The sequence below is a fragment of the Desmodus rotundus genome, chromosome 9 (genome assembly GCF_022682495.2).
Source record: "Desmodus rotundus isolate HL8 chromosome 9, HLdesRot8A.1, whole genome shotgun sequence".
Classification (NCBI taxonomy): Eukaryota; Metazoa; Chordata; class Mammalia; order Chiroptera; family Phyllostomidae; genus Desmodus; species Desmodus rotundus.
Genome location: NC_071395.1, coordinates 94,494,833 through 94,518,204, shown reverse-complemented (window position 1 = coordinate 94,518,204; position 23,372 = coordinate 94,494,833). Strand labels below are relative to the sequence as shown.

The 23,372-nt window shown below is 39.5% G+C and overlaps 1 protein-coding gene across 6 annotated transcripts in view; it reads left to right on the top strand.

Moving 5' to 3' along the window:
- Positions 1 to 23,372, top strand: part of ACACA (acetyl-CoA carboxylase alpha) — a 266,878-nt gene that overhangs the window by 89,889 nt on the left and 153,617 nt on the right. For all 6 annotated transcript variants that reach the window (XM_053910461.1, XM_071219350.1, XM_024572899.4 and 3 more), the window contains 8 exons: positions 1,967 to 2,137; positions 3,139 to 3,300; positions 3,648 to 3,811; positions 16,667 to 16,817; positions 17,590 to 17,693; positions 20,033 to 20,114; positions 20,556 to 20,701; positions 21,475 to 21,625. In XM_053910461.1, coding sequence (XP_053766436.1) covers positions 1,967 to 2,137; positions 3,139 to 3,300; positions 3,648 to 3,811; positions 16,667 to 16,817; positions 17,590 to 17,693; positions 20,033 to 20,114; positions 20,556 to 20,701; positions 21,475 to 21,625 — 1,131 coding nt within the window. The remainder of the gene's footprint in view (positions 1 to 1,966; positions 2,138 to 3,138; positions 3,301 to 3,647; positions 3,812 to 16,666; positions 16,818 to 17,589; positions 17,694 to 20,032; positions 20,115 to 20,555; positions 20,702 to 21,474; positions 21,626 to 23,372) is intronic.

Sequence of the window (23,372 nt, the reverse complement as noted above, 5' to 3'; positions counted from 1 at the left end):
ATATGGAGGGCAAGCATATTAAAATGTGATCTAGAAGTCACATGTATCACTTCTGCTCACATTCCATTGGACAAAATTCAGTTATACAATCACACCTAGCTGTAAGGGATGTTAGGAACTGTAGTCACTAACTGAGAGGCTGTATACGGAGCTGAAATTTAGGAGATTCTATTAAGTGGATGGCACAAAGCAAAACTACTAGAGGGCAGTTAATAATCTGTGCCTCAATGTCATCCTCTGGCTACCCATTATCCTTTCATACTCTTAGAATTATACTTAGCCTTCCCCAAAAAAGACAGCTCAAACTTCAAGATCTCTAGGTATATATAATCCTTTCCATCAAATGTGCATGTGGGTTTTCATGGAACAGTGACCTAAAAGACAAGTTATCTACCCCTTGTCATTCCTTCCCTGTGTACCCAATATATAGTGGTGGAATAGAAACAGGATAACTCCCACTTGGAAAAAAAGAGGAATGAAAAATATATACTAATTATTGGTCCATAGCGGTTATCAAATCCCTCTAGGCAGGAATTTTGATGATTTCCTGCCATGTGGTAGAGTAATACCCCGTTAGCCCTCTGACTGCCACTGGTTCTGCTCTCAAAGTAAACCCTTTGCCTATCATGCCTTAAGGCACTTGGCTTTGTTCTCTGGGAAGTTCTTCCTTGTGTAGTTTTCTCTGTCACTGGGCTTTGGAGACTGCGCTTTTTCTGTGGCAGAGCTTTAACAGCTTACTTCCTGCTGGTGCGGGATTGGGGCCACAAAGGTTATTCCAATTATCAGACACAGGTTCCTGAAGGCCAGGTTTGTGGTTTGTTTAGAATTACAATTCCTTCAAAATTTAGTGAGTTTCTGGACTATTTGCTTCTAGTCAGCTTCAGGTGGGAGTAACCACAGCCCGAGATTTTTAGATGTAGTAACTTTTTCTCTTTTATTTGATCTTTGACACAGGGGAGCTTTAGAGTGAAAATCTAATTTTGTGGTTTAGGAGTACAAAAGCAGTTGGATTTTTTACATTCTGACTTTTTCTAACTATTTTTCTTAGGGCTTAGTTGGTGTTGTACACATTCCAAGTTATAGTAGGACACAGTTTAGCAAAAGTTTTAGTATGCCTAACAAGGAGGCCACCGGTACCTGGTCTGCAGTATCTGTGTGGTTGGCTATTGCTAAGCCAACAACACATTTTAATTTTTTTAAATAGCAGGATTCTACCTGAACTTAATAATTTCTATGTTGATTAAAGTACAGGTTAAACCGTTGTAATAAAGAGGTAAAAAAATTCGACCCGGATAAGATAGAAGTTTACTTTTCCCATCGTAATTTGAGGTGTGCTATGCAGGGCTGGTGGGACTGTTATGCTCTGTGAGGCCATGTTGGGGTTCATGTTCTTTGTGTTTTGTTTTGTCATTCTTGGTATGTTCTCAGCTGCGTGGCTGAAACTGGCTGGTACTGTCATGACCATGTTTCAGTCCACGGAAGGGAACAGCAAGGAACAGAGGATAAGCACTTCCTTTTAAAACATGATTCAGGAAATACGCATATCACTTATCAATGCTGACATCACATTGGTCAAAACTTAGTCACCAGCTGTAAGAGAGGTTGGGAAATCTAGTCTTTGGCTGGGCAGCCATCTTTTAGGAGGAATGCTAGGAATACTAGAAATAAGGACACAGTGAAAAATCTGCCACAGTGTTTTTTTACCTGCATGTACTTATAGGATGAGGTTGCCTGTGATCCCAAATGAAAAACACTGTTTTTCTCCAGCTTTGAATTAAGTTCATCACACTCATCCAGGATCTTCTGTAATAATCTGAGGGCAAAATTCACTCTAATGTGGCTAATAGCCTTTGATGGCTCTTACAAACACTAGATATTTGAGTCAGGGAGAGGCTATATGGAGAGGCAGCAGTCCCCCAGCTGGACACAGTGAGATACTCATGTTTTCCTATCTTTCTTTTTTGAGTGTGCGGTGAAACTTGCCAAAATGGTCGGCTATGTAAGTGCGGGGACTGTAGAATACCTCTACAGCCAGGATGGCAGCTTCTACTTTCTGGAACTAAACCCTCGGCTACAGGTGGAGCACCCTTGTACAGAGATGGTAGCTGATGTCAACCTCCCTGCAGCACAACTCCAGGTGAATCACCCTGATCTTGGCTCAAAGAGTTGCCTGGAGAATGTCAGAGAGGCCTGAAAAACTGGTTTAACCTGTCTGATAAGAGAAGAGCGCCTCCTATCTGAGTCTCATCTAATGTTCATCTCTCCTGCTAAAGTGGGTTATGATGTGTGGGTTGTTTTTACTGATGTGGTACGAATCTAGGAATACTAACTATTCTATCTCTTAGCTAGACATGTCTGGTAAAAAACTGTCATTTTAGGAAGAGACTTTAAGAAGATATGCTTTACTTAGGAGTTTTAATTATAGAAAATTTTACAACTTTGTAATTGGCCTCTTCTCCTTTTACTAGTGTTATGTGTTGAAGCAGTACCACATCAGAGTGGTGGTTGGGGTTTTCTAGGCAACACTGGCCTCACCCGTTTATTTTCATAATGTTTAAAGTGCCTAATGTTAATATTATTTTCTCCGTTCAGCCCAGGAGACAAATGTTATGGGAGGCAGAAATAGCTAATGATGAAGTTTGACAGTATTTGTATCTAATATACTCTTTGCTCATATTGAGAACCCCTGCTAGATTCCTATTAAGGACTAAAGAGTTATTTACTCTATTTATTTATTTTCTCAAACGGTTTGTGGGTATAATTATCAGATAGTTATGACATAGTTAGAACTTTTTAGCTATCTAAACTTGGATAGCCATTGATAATGACTCTTCCTTTGGATATTTTAATTCTGATCCCTTGATGGAGAAATGACGATAGAGAGAAACTCATATGTATTGCATTAGGAATATGGGGAGTTATTTTAGAAGTGGAAAGTATTTGGCAACTTCTGTAGTGACATATTTTGCTTTAAGTAACTTAGAGTTTCTTCTTTAATGATTGTATAATACAGGTTATAAAAGTAGAATGTTTTAGGTGGTGGCTACTAAAATGAAAAATCTTGCGGGTAATCTATAGCTTCCACATTTTAAGGAAAGTACTGTGAAAATAAGTGATGTGTGTTTTATTACCTTTCAGATTGCCATGGGGATCCCTCTATACAGAATCAAGGATATTCGTATGATGTATGGGGTATCTCCCTGGGGTGATGCTCCCATTGATTTTGAAAATTCTGCTCATGTTCCTTGCCCAAGGGGCCATGTTATTGCTGCTCGGATCACTAGTGAAAATCCAGATGAGGTAACCCAATCACTTCAAGGTTTACTTTTTTTCCCCCTTGAACTTTAATATTAAGATGGTACCTGAGGGCTATACTTTTGAAATATTTTGGGACTTCCTCTGGAGAGGGAAATTTGTAGAGGTTCCATCAGAGCAAAGAAGTGATCACTGCTCTATTGGTCATTTCATCCAAATGTAGTCACGATGGAGTCCTCAGTAGCACTGGATGTTGGTTTTCAAGGCTTTATGATCTTTGTGCATCATTTTTGTCTTATGTGTGATTAACACAGAGCCTAAACAATAAATATATAAATGTCCTCTTCCTTAGAAATAGAGCATGGTCTCTCATATTCTTCATTCTCTAACAGGGTTTTAAGCCCAGCTCAGGAACAGTTCAGGAACTGAATTTCCGCAGCAATAAGAACGTCTGGGGTTATTTCAGTGTTGCTGCTGCAGGGGGACTTCATGAGTTTGCTGATTCTCAGTTTGGTCACTGTTTTTCCTGGGGAGAAAACAGAGAGGAAGCAATTTCGTGAGTATAATAGCATTTTATTGCATTTAAAAAATAAACCTGCGCAAGTCTTCAGTGAAGGTGTGGGAATGGGCAGGGAATCATTTATCTGCTACATGAGTACCAATATGGACAACCTCTTTGAAGAAGAGTATCTTTAATTGCACTTGCATTCATGTTGTATTAAATTATGCAGTGTTTGGCAGATGTTTTTCTGTTTGTTGTTTGAGGCTTTTCAAGTATTTTTGCTTTCAAATATTTTTGATCAGCTTATAAGTTAATTGCTTTAAAGATATTATTTCCCATAAAATATTTTTAAATGTTTTATTGTTTATTCTACTATAATTGTTGCAATTTTTTCCCTCTTCTTCCACCTTCACCGAGCCTGCTCCCTACTACCATAGTCAATCCCCACACCCATGGCCCTTGTCCATGTCCATTGGCCCTTCTTACACGTTCTTTGACTAATCCCTTCACCTTCTTTCAATCAGTTTCCACCTCCCTGCTCCCCTTTTACAGCTGTCAGTCTATTTCATGATTCTGTCTCTGGTTCTATTTTGTTCATTAGTTTATTTTGTTCACTAGATTCCTTTTATAAGTGAGATCATATGGTCTTTGTCTTTCTCTGACTGGCTTATTTCACTTAGCATAATAGTCCCCAGTTCCATTCATGCAGTTGCAAAAGGTAGGAATTCCTTCTTTTTTTCTGCTGCGTAGCATTCCGCTGTGTAAAAACCATTTTTTTAATCCACTCATCTACTGATGAGCACTTAGGCTGTTTCCAAATATTGGCTGTTGTAAATAACACTGCAATGAGCATAAGGGTGCATATATTCTTTCGAAGTGGTGTTTCGGGATTTGCTACAGTGGAATTGCTGGGTCAAAAGGCAGTTCCATTTTTAATGTTTTGAGGAGATTCTGTACTGTTTTCCACAGTGGCTACACTAGTCTGCATTCCCACCAACAGTGCACTACAGTTCCCTTTTCTCCACATCCTTACATGGCAAAAATATTGCTATGTGGATATCTGAAAATTTATTGCCGATTTTTCTGCTAAAATTTTTATGGTATCATGACTTATATTTAAGTCTCTTTATCCATTTTGAGTTTATTTTGGTGTATAGTATAAGTTGGTGGTCTAGTTTAATTTTTTTGCATGTACCAGTTCAATTCTCCCAACACCATTTATTGAAGAGACTATTTTTACTCCATTGTGTGCTCGTGTCCTCTTTGTCAAATATTAATTGACCATAAAGATGTGGATTTATTTCTGGGCTCTCTGTTCTGTTCCATTGGTCTGTGTGCCTGTTTTCATGCCAGTACCAGGCTGTTTTGATTACAGTGGCCTTGTAGTATAGTTTAATATCAGGTATTGTGATCCCTCCAACTTTGTTCTTCTTTCTCAAGATTGCTGAGGCTATTTGGGGTCTTTTTCATTTCTATATAAATTTTTAGTGTATTTGTTCTAGATCTGTGAAATATGCAATTGGTATTTTCATAGTAATTGTATTTAATTTATAGATTGCTTTGGGTAGTATGGACATTTTAATGATATTAATTCTTCCAATCCATGAACACTGTATATGCTTCCATTTATTTGTATCTTCCTCAATTTCTTTCTTCATTGTTTTATAGTATTCCAAGTACAGGTCTTTTACCTCCTTGGTTAAATTTATTCCAAGGTACTTTTATTTTTCTTGTTGCTATAGTAAATGGGATTCTCTTTTAGTTTCTCGTTCTGATAGTTCATTGTTGGTATACAAAAATGCCATCAATTTGTATCCTGCCAAATACTTTGCTGAATTCACTTACTAGGTTGAGTAGTTTTTTGGTGCAGCCTATAGGGTTTTCTCTGTACACTATCATGTCGCCTGCGAATAATGACAGTTTCACTTCCTCCTTTCCAATTTGGATGCCCTTTATTTCTTCTTCTTGTCTGATTGTTGTGAGTAGGACTTCCAGTGCTATGTTGAATAAGAGAGGTGAAAGCAGACATCCTTGTCTTGTTCCTGGTCTTAAGGGAAATGCTTTTGGTTTTTGCCCAGTGAGTATGATGTTGGCAATAGATTTTTTGTGTGTGGCATTTATTATGTTCAGGTATGCTCTCTCTATTCCCATTTTCCTGTGTGTTTTTATTATAAATGAGTGCTGTTTTATCAAATGCTTTTTCTGCATCTGCTGATAGGATCAAATCTTATCATAGAATCATGATAAGATTTTTGTCTTTCATTTTGTTTATGTGATGTATCACATTTATTGATTTGTGAATATTGTAGCATCCTTGCATCCCTGGAATAAATCCCACTTGATCATGGTGTATGATCTTTTTTAATGTATTGCTGGATCCGGTTTGCTAATATTTTGTTGAGGATTTTATCATCTATGTTCATCCGAGACATTGGCCTGTAATTTTATTTCTTTGTAGTGTCTTTATCTGGTTTTGAAATTAGGATAATACTGTCCTCATAAAAAGAGTTTGGGAGTTTTCCCTCTTCTTGAATCAGTTGGAGTAGTTTGAGACGGAGAGGTGTTGGTTCTTCTTTGAATGTTTGGTAATGTTTGCCTGTGAAGCCATCTGGTTCAGGGCTTTTGTGTGCAGGGTATTTTTTGATTACTGCTTCAATTTTGATATCTGTGATCAGTCTATTCAGGTTTTCTTCTTCCTGATTCAGTTTTGCAAGATTGTATGTTTCTAGAAATTTATCCATTTTGCCCAGGTTGTCCAATTTTTTGGCATACATTGTTCATAGTAATTTCTTACAATCCTTTGTATTTCTGTGGTGTTGGTTGTTACTTCTACTCTTTCATTTCTGATTTTATTTATTTGGGTCTGCTCTCTTATTTTCTTGATTAGTCTGGTTAAAGTCTTGTCAATTTTGTTTACCTTTTCAAAGAACCAGCTCCTGGATTCATTGATTTTTTTGAATTGATTTTTTAGTCTATGTCATTTAATTCTGCTCTGGTTTTGATTATTTTCTTCATTCTATTCACTCTGGGTGTTTGTTGTTCTTCCTCTAGTTCTTTTAGTTGGAGGGCTAGGTTGTTTATTTGAGATTTTTCTATCTTCTTTAGGTAGGCCTATAATTCTATGAACTTCCCCCTCAGAATTGCTTTTGCTGTGTCTCATAGGTTTTGGGTTGTGGTATATTTGTTTTCATTTCTTTCCCAGTACTTTTTGATTTCTTCCTTGATCTCATTGTTAACCCATTTATTATTTAATAGCATGTTATTCAGCCTCCATATATTTGAATGTTTCTGAGCTTTTTCCTTGAGTTTGGTTTCAAGTCTCAAGCCATTGTGATCCGAGAAGATGCTTGATATGATTTCAATTTTCTTGAAATTTTTAAGACTTGTTTTGTGTCCTACCATGTGGTCCAGCTTTGAAAATTATCTATGTGAGTTTGAGAAGAATGTATATTTTGCTTATTTGCGATGCAACATGCTGTAAATATCAATTAAGTCCATTTGATCTAGAGTGCCGTTTAAGGCCACTTTATCCTTGTTGATTTTTTTGTCTAGAAGATCTATTGATTGTTGACAGTGGGGTGTTAATATCCCCAACAATGACTGTATTGCTGTTGATCTCTTTTTTAAAGTCCTCCAAGATTTTATTTATATATTTAGTTGCTCCTATATTGGGTGCATACATGTTTACATGGGTTATATCCTCTTGTTGGGCTACTCCCTTAAATATTATGTAGTAGTGACTTTCTTTCTCTCTTGTTATGGCCCTTGTTTTGAAGTCTGTTTTGTCTGATATAATTATTGCTACCCCAGGTTTTTTAATCATGTCCATTTGCATGGAATTATTTTTTCCATCCCTTCACTTACAGCCTGTGTAAATCTTTTGTTTTCAGCATATATGCGGGTCGTGTTTTCTTATCCATTCAGCTACCCTATGTCTTTTGGTTGGAACATTTAATCCATTTACATTTAAGGTTATTATTACTATTTTTTCAAGATTTATTTATTTTTAGAGAGAGGGGAAGGGAAGAAGGAGAGGGAGAGAAACATCAATGTGTGGTTGCCCCTCACATGCCCTGACTGGGAATTGAACCTGTGATCCTTTGGTTCACAGTTCGGGGTTCAGTCAACTGAGCCACACCAGCCAGGGCTTAAGGTTATTATTGATAGGTACTTATTCATTGCCATTTTTTTCCTTTATACCTGTGTTCCTCTCTATTTTTTTCCTTCTTCTTAAAGCAGTTCCTTTAGTATCTCTTGTAATGCTAGTTTGATAGAGATGTACTCCTTTCGCCTTTTTAAAAAAATGTACTGTGAAGCTATTTCACTTTCCATTTTAAATGAGAGTCTTACTGGATAGGATGTTCTTGGTTGCAGGTGCTTGCTTTTCATTATGTGGAATACATTGTGCCAGTCCCTTTTGGCTTGTTGTGTTTCTGTTGAGAAATCAGATGATAGTCTTATTGGAGTTCCCTTGTATGTTACTGGCTGTTTCTCCCTTGCTTCCTTTAAGATTCTCTGTTTGTCTTTAAATTTTGCCATTTTAATTGTGATGTGTCTTGGAGTGGGCCTCTTTGGATTCATCTTGGTTGGGACTCTCTGTGCTTACTGAACTTGCTCCTTTACAAGTTAGGGAAGTTTTCTGTTATTATTTTTTCAAACAGGTTTTCTATCTCTTGCTCCTTTTCTTCTCCTTCTGGTATCCCTATGATACAAATATTGTTACATATCATGTTGCCCCAAAGGTCCCTTAAACTATCCTTGTTCTTTTTAAGTCTTTTTTCGTTCTGTTGCTCTGACTGGGTGTTGTTTTCTACCTTGTCTTCCAACTCATTGATTTGATCCTTCGCTTCATCTGGCCTGCATTTAATTCCTTCTAGTGTCTTCTTCATTTCAGATATTGTATTCTTCATTTCCACCTGGTTCTTATTTGTAGTGTCTATGTCCTATGACAGTTCCCACTAAGTTTCTTTTAGTTCCCATAAAGTTCCTTGTAGTTCTCACTAAGTTCCTTGAGCATCCTTATAACCATTACTTTGAACTCATGTCCAATAAATTGCTTGCCTCAATTTCATTTAGCTCTTTTTCTGGGGATTCTGCCTTTACATTCAGTTGGGGGTTGTTTTTTTGTCTCCCCATTTTAGCTGACTCTTTTTGTTTGTTTCTATGTATTAGATTGATTTTTATTAGATTTGACCGCTTGTCTTTGTGGGACAGCCTTATGTGGCAGGAGTCCTGTGGGACTCAGGGATGTAGTCTCCTTGATTTCTTGAGCTGGATGCCCTTTATATAGTTTATATGGGCTCTTCTGTTGTATTTGGGTTTTGATTGTTATTGGCCCATACATTGGTGGGTTCTCCCCTCTGGCTGGCTGACTGAGAGTATCCACCCCCACCACATCTTATATGCTATTGTACAGGTGCTGACAGAACAAAGCAAAACAACACAGAAAACAAAACCCACACAAGCAAAAATACTGCCCCCCCCCAACATCAGCAGTATGGGTGACAAATGAGCAAAGATTAATAATGGTGGAAAGAGAAGATTATAAGAAAGAAAAAGAGAATATATGATGACTAAAGGAAAGAAAAATGATTGTTAGAGAATAAAGAAAAATAATAAGAGCAAGGAATAGAAACCAGGAATTGCCATAAAATGTGAAGAAAGAGAAAAATAAAATTTAAAATGAAAAATAAGAAAGGGAAGGAAGAAGTCAAAATAGAGTAAGAAAAGGGAAGAGTAAATTATGAGATATGAAATTAAAAATAATGAAAAATAGGAAAATTGAAGAAAAATAAAAAATATTAAAAATGTTAAAATTTTTCTATGTGAGAGAAAAAATAATGCAAAAATGAGAAAGAACAAAGTGGAATTCCTCTCAGCAGAGTTTAGTGTTTGCCTGCAGGGTTCTGCTTCTGGATATGACTCTGGTGTTGTCTGACGCTGGTGTAAGCTGGTGTCAGATGCTGTCCACATCTAGATCTAGGCAGACTTTTTTTTCTTTTTTTTTAGAATAAGGGGAAAAACATAAAATTTTAATTATTTTATAAGCTGACAAATACCACCATTATAAAATTTAGAAATATTGCATAATGTTTTAATTATTTGCCTGGCACACCACTACAATCTATTTTTTTTAATTTTTATTTTATTTTTATTTTTTAAATATATTTATTGATTATGCTATTACAGTTGTCCCATTTCCCCCCCCTTCACTCCACTCCATCCTGCCCACACCCTCCCTCCCACATTCCCCCCTATAGTTCATGTCCGTGGGTCATACTTATAAGTTCTTTGGCTTCTACATTTCCTATACTATTCTTACTTTCCCCCTGTCTATTTTCCACCTATCATTTATGCTACTTATTCTTTGTACCTTTCCCCCCCTTTCCCCCTCCCACTCCCCTGTTGATAACCCTCCATGTGAGCTCCATTTCTGTGGTTCCGTTCCTGTTCTAGTTGTTTGCTTAGAAACTACAAGTGATTCATAGCCTGTGGCTGTCTCCTTCAGACTGGGCTTTTGCTTCTCTGCACTGCTGGCTTCTTATCAGCACAAGGCCCGGAGGGTGGGTCAACTAACAACTGAAAGCACCACAGGTCCTGCCTCCACCTGCCTCTATCTGAAGTCCTGCTGTTAGTCTTAGCCTGGTCACTGACCCATCTGTTTCTGATAGGACTTCTGGCACAATCTGGAGGATGGGACTTCTGGATCTCCCTTAGGAGGAGCTGTTCAGACTTCAGGGAAGATGGTGGATGTTTTCCCCTGTCCGTGTGTCATGATGCAGATCCTGGCCAGCAGGATCCTGTGTTGTGGCTGCAATAGACAAATACACACGGACTACAGAAATCCTGTGGAGAAAAAGGGACGGCATGGCCACTCTCTAAGTGAGAGAGGGCGAGAGAGCTAGAGAGAGCCCAAGAGAGAGAAGTGACCCCTGCCTGGACAGACTTTTATTGCTTTTCTGGGCACATTACATTGAGGATGGTCCTCATTTACTATGCACAGGTTCACTGTAGGTGATTACCTTTTACAGACAACAAAGGACAGAATACTGCTAATTACTTCAAAGAGAAGGATGTTACAGCTCGAGGGGGAAAGTGGTTGAACTGGTTACACTCCATACTTAAAGTGGTTTAACACAGACTTTAGGAAGTTTAAGATACTCAGTAAACATTTGCTGCCTCAATCCAGGGTGAGGGAGTTTTAGCAAAAGCAAGTCTCATAGCAGCCTAGGTACAATGCAGGCCTGATTCCCCATGGGAGAACCTATCTGTGGGCATGGGTTCTGCCTGCCGAACTTCGCACCCACTGGCTTTTCCGAGTGGGAGCTGGGCTACATTTCCCACACGTGGAACAGTTCCCTATAGTACCACATGTCTTGGTCTGTCCCAGATTAGTTCCAGTAGAGAATAGTTTCTAAAGAGTTGGCTGTCCCTTTCGTGTGTGGGGCCAGTCTGTGTAAAAGAGTCAGCTCTTTCCTCCTTGGAGCTGATGGCATCTCTGCATAAGAACCAAAGCTCCTGGGGTCAGCCTCCCTCTTTCAACCTCTCTGCCCTTCCCTGTGGTTGCCTGGGTTTTCTCCAGAGCCTTTTGATGAGGGTCCGTAAGCTGAGACCAGGTCTGTTGAAATAGGGTTAGCAGTCTGTAGGAGCTGCAGTCTGTAGGGCACTCAGTGAGGGGAGAGTAGTCCCTAAGCAGAGCCAACCCCTTGCCAGTTTGGGCTCTTGCTTCCTCAGGGGGCTCACTCTTGGTTCAGGATGGGTACATGAAACTTCCCCTTTTGTAGGACTGGGCTCAGCAGCTCTGGACTTTAAGAGATAGACCAAAAGAACCTCCCATTGGGGTTGGAGCAAGAACAGACTGTAGGTGGGAACTAAACTTTTTCTCAATCTAAGACTCAGTAGGAGGCTAAGCTCTCTTACCTGCTCCCAGGTGATATCCCCTAAAATGCTCATACTTTGAGAGTCCCTGTTATTAGTTGCTCTTTCTTTCCTCCTGTGGAAATGCACCCAGTGGGGGAATCTTGCACCAGGCAGGACTCTTATGCAGATACTCCCCATTGGAGATGTTGCCTGCAACCCTGCAGGAAGGGGATGGGCACACCTTTTCCTTCCTAGAGGATTGTGTAATGTGGGGTGGTTCGCCTGGCTTCCAAGTATCTTGTCTAATTTCCATTCCATAACCTTTGCAGGAGGCACAGTCCAGAACTCTGTTCTAGGTGGCCTCTGGTTTGCTTGCAAACTCAGCTTGGCAGGGCCCAGAAAGCCCCTTCTTGTGTAAATTTCTAAACTTTCTGCCCAGCTAGTTTCAGTGGACTAGGACCTGAAGATCCAGCATAACTTGGCATAGCTGAAAAAAGTTCAGAATGGTCCCCTTTCAATTTTCTCTTTCTTTTTTTTGCGGAAACACACCAATAGGGGAATCTTGTACCTGGCAGGACTCTTACGCAGATACTCCACATTGGAGCTGTTGCCTGCAGGAGGGGGATTGGCACACCTTTCCCCTCCTAGAGGATTGTGTAATGTGGGGTGGTTTGCCTGGCTTCCAAGTATCCCAGATACTTAACTCTTACCTAATTTCCATCCCACAACCTTTGCAGGAGGCACAGACCATAACTCTGTTCCAGGTGGCCGCTGGTTTGCTTGCGAACTCAGCTTGGCAGGGCCCAGAAAGCCCCTTGTTGTGCAAATTTCTAAACTCTCTGCCCAGCTAGTTTCAGTGGGCTAGGACCTGAAGATCCAGTGTAACTTGGCATAGCTGAAAAAGGTTCAGAATGGCCCCCTTTGGATTTTCTTTCTTCCTTCTGTGGAAACGCACCAGTAGGGGAATCTTGTACCTGGCAGGATTGTTCTGCAGATTTTCCCACTTGGAGGTGGTGTCTGCAACGCTGTAGGAGGTGGATGGGCACACCTTTCCTTTCCAAGAGGATTGTGCTCTGCTAGGGCATTTGCCTGGCTGCAAAGAATCCCATGTTCTCAACTCCTGCCTATCTAACTCCCAGCCTACAGCTTTTGCAGGAGGCACCGTCAAGAACTCTGTTCTGTGCAACCCCTGGCTTGCTTGCAAGCTGAGCTGGGCAGTGTCCAGCAAACCCCTCATTGTGCAAATTTCTAATCTCCTGGCCCAGTTGGATTCAGTGGGAAAGGACGTGGAGATCCAGCATGACTTGGCATGGCTGAGGAAAGTTCAGAATGGGTCAAAAAAACATGATTTTCCCATTTTTCTAGGTTCCTCTTTTAGTCTGAATTTGTATTGTGATCTCTTCAGCCTGATGCCCAAAATATAGAAGCACTTTATGCTGAATTGTGATCTCTGATTTTCACAGGTGTGGTGGAACCTCACCACAACCTGCCACCAGAGAGCCAACAGCCTCCCCTTCCCCCTGTATTGCTGCAAGAATCCTTACAGCCCCACAATTAAAAGGGGAGGGAGCTCCACTGCTGCATTTTCAATCTGGTCCCTGCTGGCAGGGCTGTTCTGCCCAGGTCCTTGCCTGGCTACATTTCAGTGCCTTTTAAAAAGTCTCTGTGCTGTACTCACACCACAATGCTGAGTCAGTGTCTGAGTCTCCGCACATACAGCCTCCCCAAGGAGTGAGATGTCTCTCAAAGTTGTGGCTGGCTGCAGCCTGCAGGTGCCTCTGACAAACTCGGGTGTGACAACCTGGTCACTTTAGTAGTCTGAGCCCCTACCTGGAGCTCTCCAGGTTGGTACCTCAGCTGTGGGAGCATGCTCACTGTATGTGTAGCCTGGGTCTCACAGACTCAGTGGGTCCCCCCAGGTTACCCCTGATTAGGGTTTGTGATCCCTGTGTGGAACTAAGGCCCCTTGCTCCAAAAGGGGAGGGAGCTCGAAAGCTGTGACAGGAGCCATGCACAGGGGATTTCCCCTTCTGTGTATAAAACTCCCTTACCAGGTGGTACAAAGCATCTTCTGCACTCCTTTGCTTCAAAACTTTGTATCTGCTAAGATTCTATTGATTGTCCAAGTTGGTTGTTGGAAGATCAGCTGCAAATCCAGGTCAGAGGCAGGAGCAAGTCGAATCAGCTTCTATATACTCAGCTGCCATCTTTGGAACTTCCCATAAAGTATTTTTGATAAACTTATACAATTGATTGCTTTAAAGATATCGTTTTCCTATGTTGCTGGAGGGAGGTACGTTCTTGACCAAAAGTTTGACATCCTATAAATCATAGAGAAGACCTGTTATTAGTCATCAAAATAAAAGTACAGCTGTAAATGTCCTATAGTCATTCAAAATAATAAAACTAAACTGCTTGTCACATACAAAGGACATAAAGAAACTGTCCCCATTGTTTATATGAGAGACCTCAGTCTATAAAATATGCACATAGCTTATCCAAATATAACTGATATATCAAAAGTGTTATTTGTTAATATTATATTAAACATAAATATTAAATACTAAATAGCAATTTTGCTAGCCTAAAAAGTATGGCTCTAGGAAGTAATTTTGACCATTTAGATATTTTATAATATATATCCAACATTGAACCAGTTCTATTTTTTAATTGTCTATTTCCTTATATCAAGTATTTAATACCATTCCTTTGACTTCTGGACTACACACATAGAGTAGTAATCGATAAGTACTCATTAATGATGTTGGTTTTTAGTAGTGTTTTTGGAAGTAGGGAAGTCTCTGTAAGTAGCTTTTCCAATTTAAAGCAATACTGTCTGGTATAAAGTTGCCCTTTTTTAAAAAAAATCACAGTGAAGAAAGTTTATGCTAGAGTTTACAGATTGGTGGCCTTCCAACTAGTCACAGCCACAGGTGTGTTTGATTGGCTTACAAAGTGTTTGTGTTTTAAAAATTCCCAGTATTTAGAAATTGGGAGATTAAAATAAATATATGGATTTCTGCCTTCTCTTTAAAAGTGGGATGATAATAACAACATTGTTTTTCTATTCCACTTGGCAAAGTTAATAAAGCTTTGTGTGGCTGCTTCGTGTGGAAGAAACATGACCTCTGGTGCACACGGACCCCGTCCAGTCTGCCTCAGTCGTTTACGTTCCCGAAGCAGTGTCTGTTGATTTGTGTTTAGGTTTACAGTTCTGCTTAGGCCAACCACTGAGCGTTTCCTGCAGAACATGTCCCATGACCTAGTCCAGAAGCCTTGCTCTTTATTTCCTGACCTGCTCTGTACATTTTTTCTAACTAGGTGTGAAACTAACTAGGTTAACTTTTAGAATGTTAAAAATATGATCTTTACCGTAATCTTGCTTCTTGACTTCATGCCAAAAATTCATTCGTCCGCTCAGAGTTTCTTCTTTTTTCATAACATTCTTCATACTCATATTTTTTATTCTTACTTATGTATTTTTTTCTTATTCATAGCATTCATCATATTCTTGTTCTCTAGAATAGCCCCAACCATGAGAACAGGACCATGTTTGTTTTGTTGCTGCTGTATTCCCTGAACACATTAAGTGTGCAGTGAATGTTTATTAAATGAATGGATTTACCACTAGTTCCTGTCCTCATACCCTCTGCTTCAGTCATAAAGGTCCCTGAACACAACCCATATTTTCTTCCTTCTTCTGCTTTGTTCTTGATATTCTATCCATTTTTCATTCACTCTAGTCAAAAAAATATTTGCTGAATATCTACTGTTTATGGCAATAAAAGAAGGACAAAAATAGGGTCTCTGCCTTCATGGAACTTTAAGAAGTTCCTAAAGAAGAGAGGCAAACAAACAATGAAACACAATGTAGTAAGGTGCTATCTATGATAGTGGGATTATGTAAGGATGTTACAGGAACATATAGCTGAGTCAGCTAACTCAGTCTAGAGAGGGTCAGGGAAGCTTTCGCAGGAAGAAGTGGCGTCTAAACTGATTTCTAAAACGTATTTGAAAATAAGCCAGGCCAAGAGAGGGCATAGAAAGGAAGGTAGAGGTGGGAAAGTGAAGAATATTCTAGTCTGAGAGAATGCCTGGGCCACCTAGAATCCTATTTCTATCACAAGCATATTCCCAGCTATACTTTTATCCCATGTCAGATTCCACATTCTTCAGGAAATCACAGAGAGGTGGATTTTCTCCCTTCTTAGAACCTCTCTAGCGCTTTGCTTATTTCTCTCTACTGGCACTTGTGTCTTTATTCTCTCTCCCTTATGAGCCTAGTATGAGTCTTGACTCTGTGAGGTGCATAATAAGTATTTGTTGAAGTAAGGACCTGTTCTGTGAAGGATAGACACTGGACAGAAATATACTAGAAAAACCCCCAAACCCCATAGTATTTGAAATTCTGTTAAGATTGGATTATTTGACACTTAATTGAGGAGTAATAAAAGGAATGAGCAGTCTTTTCCCAGGCATCTAAAATGCAGCTAAAAGAAACACTCTCACATGAAGTGTCAGGCTGGTACCTGACTATCTGGCCACTTGCCTCCCATGAATTAGATTCATTGTATGGAAACCTTTAAATTAATGAGCATGTGTGAAAATTCATTGGACAGTATACTTAAGTATATTTTATTATATGTAAATTATACCTTAATAAAATAAATAAGGTGTAAGGAGAGGAGAATTATGCTCTAATTCTAGTTAGCCACCAACGAATGAATGGAATGATGGAAACCTAGTAAGTGAAAGCTGAGGGCTGCACATAATTGTCCTGTACTCCATGTAATGAAATGCATGTGATTTGCTGATGCACTTACGGTAATATCAGTCAGAATTCATAAGCGTGCTGACTTACTGTAAATTATCCCATCTGGAATGCATGTGAATGAGCAACTTATATTTGCACCCTTATTTGTTCTTGGAACTGTCTGTCCCTCTCCCCTCCCTCCTAAGACTCTAAAGGAATGAAACGATTCTTCAAAATGATTGAAAAACACTAAAACTTTTGTTGCTGAAACAGATCCACTTTTGTTCTTCTCCCAGAAACATGGTGGTGGCTTTGAAGGAGCTGTCTATTCGGGGGGACTTTCGAACTACAGTTGAATACCTGATCAAATTATTGGAGACCGAAAGCTTTCAGTTGAATAGAATTGACACTGGCTGGCTGGACAGACTGATAGCAGAAAAAGTACAGGTGTGTATTTCTCCATTTGCACAAACAGCTCCTGGGATAGGGTTTTTATAGGCTTATGGTGTGATCAGTCTATGTCACTAGATAAAATTTGTCTGATTCTAATGTAAATCATTCTTGATCTACTTGGAAAAAAAATGTAGGAGTCAGTGTAATTTAGCACTGTAAGAGTTCTTGTGCCCATGTTACACAGTCATTTTGTATGTAATAGTAGTTTGCAGAGAGGCACAGAGGGATTGAGATCCTTTCTCTTTCCTCATTTGGTGTTAAATCTGGCTTAGAGTTACCAACTCCTACATCTGTCTAACAGATGCTGATGAGCAGGGCCTCATATAAATCAGCAGAGTTACCCCTTGTTCCTGAATTGCTGGGCTATTCTAAATTACCCAGGATTTTGTTAAAATCATTAGATTCAGTTAAATTATCTAAAATTGTAAATTTTGTTTATGTACTATTTTTCTTTGAGGTTATCAGTAGCCAAATATCTATACCTTTTTGAGTTTATTTCAGACAAAAGCTTGTTTTTGAGCTGCTCCTTGATTGGTTCAGTGGAAACCTTAGGTAGGGAGAGTTATTTTTCATCTCTCTTCAAATGAGGCCTCTGTTCAGATTCTAAAGTAAATGTGTTTTTGTCTCAAAAATCACTTGGGAAATAAGGATGGAGATTTCTCCATGCTAGCTGCATCTTCACAGCAAATTTGAGCCCGATTTATATTGAGAGGCCATGGTGGTAAGTGACCATGCTTTTAATCTGCCCTGTGTTTCTTCCTTTCAGGCAGAGCGACCGGACACCATGTTGGGGGTTGTCTGTGGGGCTCTCCACGTGGCTGATGTGAGCCTACGGAATAGCATCTCTAACTTCCTTCACTCCTTAGAAAGGTAGGCTTTGTTTGTCACAGGTTGTGCAAGTTAACCAGTGGACCTGAATGTAGGAGGGAAGTGAAGTTCAAAGACCCATTTATTATTTTCCCTGCTTCTGGCTGGCAGCTTGTTACTGCTACCTGTTATTCACTGGCCCATGGGTACGGGAGAAAAAGGATGTAGGAGTTTATGGCAAATTATTTGGAACTCTACTGCAGATTCTAGAAATCAGCTTATACTGCAGTTAGAATCCTGCTGAAGTAAACGTTCTGTCCAGTACAAGCATCACATCTTTTTAATTCCTGCTGAAGGAAATCTGGTGTTTCTTTTTAGCATCGAACCCTGAATATTTCATATTTACCTGCAACGCCTTTTAAGAATTAATAATTGAGACTCATATTCAGGGTGACCTCATGAGTCTTTCAAGTAGAGGATCAGAGTGTATAGGGTTAAAATTAATGATTTTAATTTTTTAATCATTAAAAAATTGATTTAATGATTTTAAAATTAAAATTGATTTAATTTTAAAATCATTACTTTTAACCCTAAACTAATTTCTAACACTGGTTCAGGAGACTAAGCTCTGCCTTTGAGTCCCCAAGGAGTGGTCCAAGGGGCTAGTCATTTATATATATAAATCATTTATATACATATAAATTAAAGATGTTATTTATTTATATCTATATAAATCATTTATATACATATAAATTAAAGATTTTATTTATTTATTTTTAGAGAGAGAGGAAGGGTGGGAGAAAGAGAGGGGGAGAAACATTGATGTGTAGTTGCCTCTCATGTGCCCCCAGCTTTGGACCTGGCCCATAACCCAGGCATGTGCCCTGACTGGGAATCGAGCCAGTAACCTTACAGTTCTCAGGCCAGTGCTCAACCCGCTGAGCCATACCAGCCAGGGCAGGGCTAATCATTTTAAAGAACTTTAATCACAGGCACTTTGTTTCCTTGTGTTATAGACTTATATCAGCTTCCTTTTGAGGTATCTGAAAGGAAGAAAAAAATTTTAAAAATTGAACTGGGAGCCCTTGCTGGTTTGGTTCAATTGGTTAGAGTGTTGTTCCATAAACTGAAAGGTCATGAGTTCGATGACTGGTCAGGGCACATGCCTAGGTTGCAAGTTCGGTCCTCGGTTGGGGCACGTACAAGAGGCAACTGATTGGTGTTTCTCTCAAACATTGATATTTCTGTCTTTCCTCTCTCTATAAAATCAGTGAGCATGTCCTCAGATGAGGTTTCAAAAAAGAAAATTGAACTGAGATTTCACAGTCATTCAAGTCTTATGATAAACGTCTTTCCCTTTGTTACTCTGATGCACTAAACCCTTTAGAAGCTTATATTATTACCCTTTTATATCAAATCTAAATCCCTAGGTGTAACTTTTAACTCCTTATATACTTTGGCCCCTTTTTACCAGTCCAGTCTTACAAATTTCTATTTCGCAGCATGTAGTCCCTACCTCGTTAAATGGTTTCCGCTAGTGTACAGATGTGTCATCCTAACCCTTCCCCTTTAATGTTATTTTGAATACTTGAATTTTGAAATAATTTCAGACTTATAGAAGAGTTGCACAGATAGTCTAAACAACTTCAATGTATTCCTTGCCCAGATTCACCATTTATTCACAACCTGCCCCACTTGCTCTATCACTCCCTCTCTTTATTATTATCAAATTCTTTCTTGATAATGTTTCCTGCTTGGCCATGTCCTTCCCCCTCCACCCAGCCATGCCCTGCTGCTTTTTCTTTAAGACCCCAAATAACATCCCAGTTGATAGGAGTAGATTAGGGTTGGTTGTGCTGGGATGTTTTTCTTTTTTTAAGCTTTACTTTTTATTTTTAAGTACAGGTAATATATTCACATGGTTCAAATTCAAAAGGCACAAAAGGCATACAATGAAAAATCTCCTTACCTCTATTCCTGGTCCATCCAGTTTCCTTCCCTGTAGGCAGTCCACATACCAGTTCCTTCTGTAACCTTCTGGACATTGTACGTTTATATAAACATATAGATGTAATAGTTGTTTATTCCCACCCCCTACTCTTTTAAAACCCAAATGGTAGCATACTCTGAAACTGTTCTGTACAATTTCACTTGCTTTTTTCATTATTTTGAGAATATTTTATATTAGTACATAAAAGCTTCATTTTTCTTTTTAATGGCTGCATAATATTCCATTATATGGCCTTTTCATAATTTATGTTTCAGTCTTGTATTGATAGTCATTTAAGTTGCTTCCAGTATTGATATTCCAGGAATTGCTATAATCAACAACCTTTGAGATTCCCTTACAAACTTTTAGAACTTTTTAGTAATAAGTGTATCTCACATTGTTGTTCTTTCAGGGGTCAAGTCCTTCCTGCTCATACACTTCTGAACACTGTAGATGTTGAACTTATCTATGAGGGAGTCAAGTATGTACTTAAGGTATGCTGAGCTCCACTGAAGCCTAAACCTTATTTTTTGTCTGTCTTTGTTAGCTTGTTTCCTGTAGGTCAAGAGATAGGGGGAAAAGTTTGGTTCACTGCAGGGCTGTATTAGGGAAATTACAGTCATTATTTGTGTCAAAAGCCAGAAGCAATATTTGATGGTTTTCTGAAAATATTTTGGTTCCTCAATGTCACATATGGAACCGAGAGATTAAGAAGACAGAGAACAACCAGACCAGGAAAGCATGTAAGGTCACCCTGTTTGCTTGAAGCGGGGCTGGGCCCTGCCCATAGACACCAATGCTAAGGGCACCAGTGCCATGAATTTCCTTTCCTTCTGCCAGGTCTTTTTTACCTGTATTTTTGAGATACTTAATTTCTTTCTGGGACTCCACCTTGAAGGGATACTAACTTGTCCCTGATGGTTTTCATTCCCTAGGTGACTCGACAGTCCCCTAACTCCTATGTGGTGATCATGAACGGCTCCTGTGTGGAGGTAGATGTGCATCGGCTGAGTGACGGAGGACTGCTCTTGTCCTACGATGGCAGCAGTTACACCACGTACATGAAGGAAGAAGTGGATAGGTGAGTGGCTGTGTGAGGTCCAGTTGTTGGTCATTGTATCACCTTTTCCTCTCAGTAGTCACTAGCTCTTGGGATTTTTCAAGGTCTTTTTGGTATTCTCTTTTAATTAAAAAAAATAATAATACATGCACTTAACAAAAATCTCAAGAGTACAAAAAGTGTTTACAGTGAAAAACATTGTCTCTCTGCCAGTACAATGTGGGTAGATATGAAAAATAAGTTCTCTTTATAAGTACCCACTGTTGACAGTTTTTATGTATTGAAATTTTATATGTATCTACAAGTTATATATATGTACATACTGTGTTTTTCTTTTAAATGCATTCACAAATAAAAATAGTATTTAGCTACTGTTTTGCACCTTATTTTTTTCCTTAACAATCAATGTTATTGTGACAGTTAAATGAATTAACATATGTAAAGTGCTTGGAACTTGGGGCATAGTAAGGGTTCAAGAAATGTTAGCTATTACATCATCATCATCTTTGTGTGTGTTTTTTTTTAAATAGAGGTATCTGCCTTTTGTAATGGTTGTATAGTATTCCATTTTATGGGTATATCATGATTGATTTACTCTGATCCTTATTGAGAAGCAAATTTTGTTATTTGGCATTGTAAATGAGGATGGAATAAATATCCTGTACGCATGTGTTTGTATGGAATAAAGTTTTCAGGTTTTTTTCTTTCTTTCTTTTTTAAGATTGGCACTATTCTCTCTCTCTGTTACAACCTGAGGTGCTTTATTGGCTTACATACTTCCACTTATCTCCTAGATATCGCATCACGATTGGCAATAAAACCTGTGTGTTTGAGAAGGAGAATGACCCTTCAGTGATGCGGTCACCTTCTGCTGGGAAGTTAATCCAGTACATTGTGGAGGATGGAGGCCATGTGTTTGCTGGCCAGTGCTATGCTGAGATTGAGGTCAGGGGGGAGATTGGGCTTTGGGTCATGGGAGGGAAGGTAGGAATGGAATTGTCTGGGATGGGCTAGGACTGAAGAGTAACTGAAAGTAAATAGAAAGTAGACAGGAAGGAGTTATCAGTTAATTTAATTAGGGTTAGGAACCTTAGGATTTCAACATCAAATATAAAGCTCACAATTTTTCTTTGACAAATGAGGAATCTCTAGCTCTAGAAATAGGTACTAGGCAGCAGCGCTTCTTGTGTGTTAGGTATTATGCTAAGTGTTGATTATACACAAAAATATATAATAGGTAGAAGGGGACACAAAACAGACAAGCAATGAATTATGAATTCTTATAGAGCCAACACAGAGTGCAGAGGACCACCTAACCCAAATCACTGTGGGGCTGGATGGATGTGGGTGTTTAATAAGGGAAGACTTTCTGCTGAGAGGGGTCTTTGATCTTAGTTTTGAAAGATAGATAATAATTGACCAGGTGAAGAAGAGCAGGGAAGAATGTTTAAAGGTGAGGGAACAGCCATGTAATAAAGGCATAGAAGCAAGATAGTATGGTATATTTATGGAACTGCAAGTACGTATTGGTATTGCTTGAGAATGGAATAAGTTTTCGTGGGAAATGGCAAGCAAAGATGCTAAATAAATAGAGTTTGAGATCATGAAGGACCTTATAAAACACACTAAGAAAGTTTAGACTACTTTGGAAGGATTTTACATGGAAAAGTGATATGAGACTTCCAGTCAAGATGGAAGCATAGGCAAACATGCTTCGCCTCCTTGCACAACCCTAAGAAGGATCACAACTAACTTCAAAACAAAAAACACCCAGAACTGCCAGAAAATTGAACCATATGGAAGTCTGACAACTGAGGATTTAAAGAAGCCGTACTCATCCAGATGGGTGGAAGGGTGGAGACAGGGAGCCGGGGAGCAGAAGACACAGTGTGGCAGTGGCAAGGTGGTGACATCCTGCTGAACGGGTGGTCTCACATTCATGTGTGGTAGATGAACACTGGGAGGGACACCTTGGGAGTGAGCAATCCCAGCCCCAGGCCAGACTGCACAGCCCAAGGTTCCAGCTCTGTGAAAGTAAAGCCTTGTAACTCCTGGCTATAAAAATCAGTGGGGGTTGGGGTGGCGGAAGTAACTGTCAGTCTTTTGGGAGAGCCCATTTAAAGGGCCCACAATTCCTAGAACATATGCAAACCCACCCACTCCGGAAATCACCACTGGGGCAGCAGCTAAAGGAGGCCAGTTGCATACAGGAAGGGGTTGAAGAGACTGGAAATGGTACAAGAGCCAAGCAAACCTCCAGCAGCCAGGCAGTGGCATTGTCCCCTCTCCAGCCCCTCCCGCACATACAGAGCTATGAAGCAGTGAAGCGGGTTGCCCTGCCCTGGCGAATACCTAAGGCTCTGCCCCATATAACTTAACAGGTGCGCTAAGACAGGGAGTCAAAGCAACTCTACCTAATACACAGAAACAAACACAGGGAGGCTGCCAAATCAAGGAGAAAAAGAAATATGGTCCAAATGAAGGAACAGAACAAAACTCCAGAAAAAGAACTAAGCAAAACAGAGATAGCCAACCTATGAGATGCAGAGTTCAAAACACTGGTGATAAGGATGCCCAGAGAACTCACTGAGTACTGCAAAAGTATAAGGGAAGAAATGAAGGCTACACTAGTGAAATGAAAAATCCATAGGGAACCAACAATGAAGGGAAGGAAGCCGGTGTTCAAATCAAT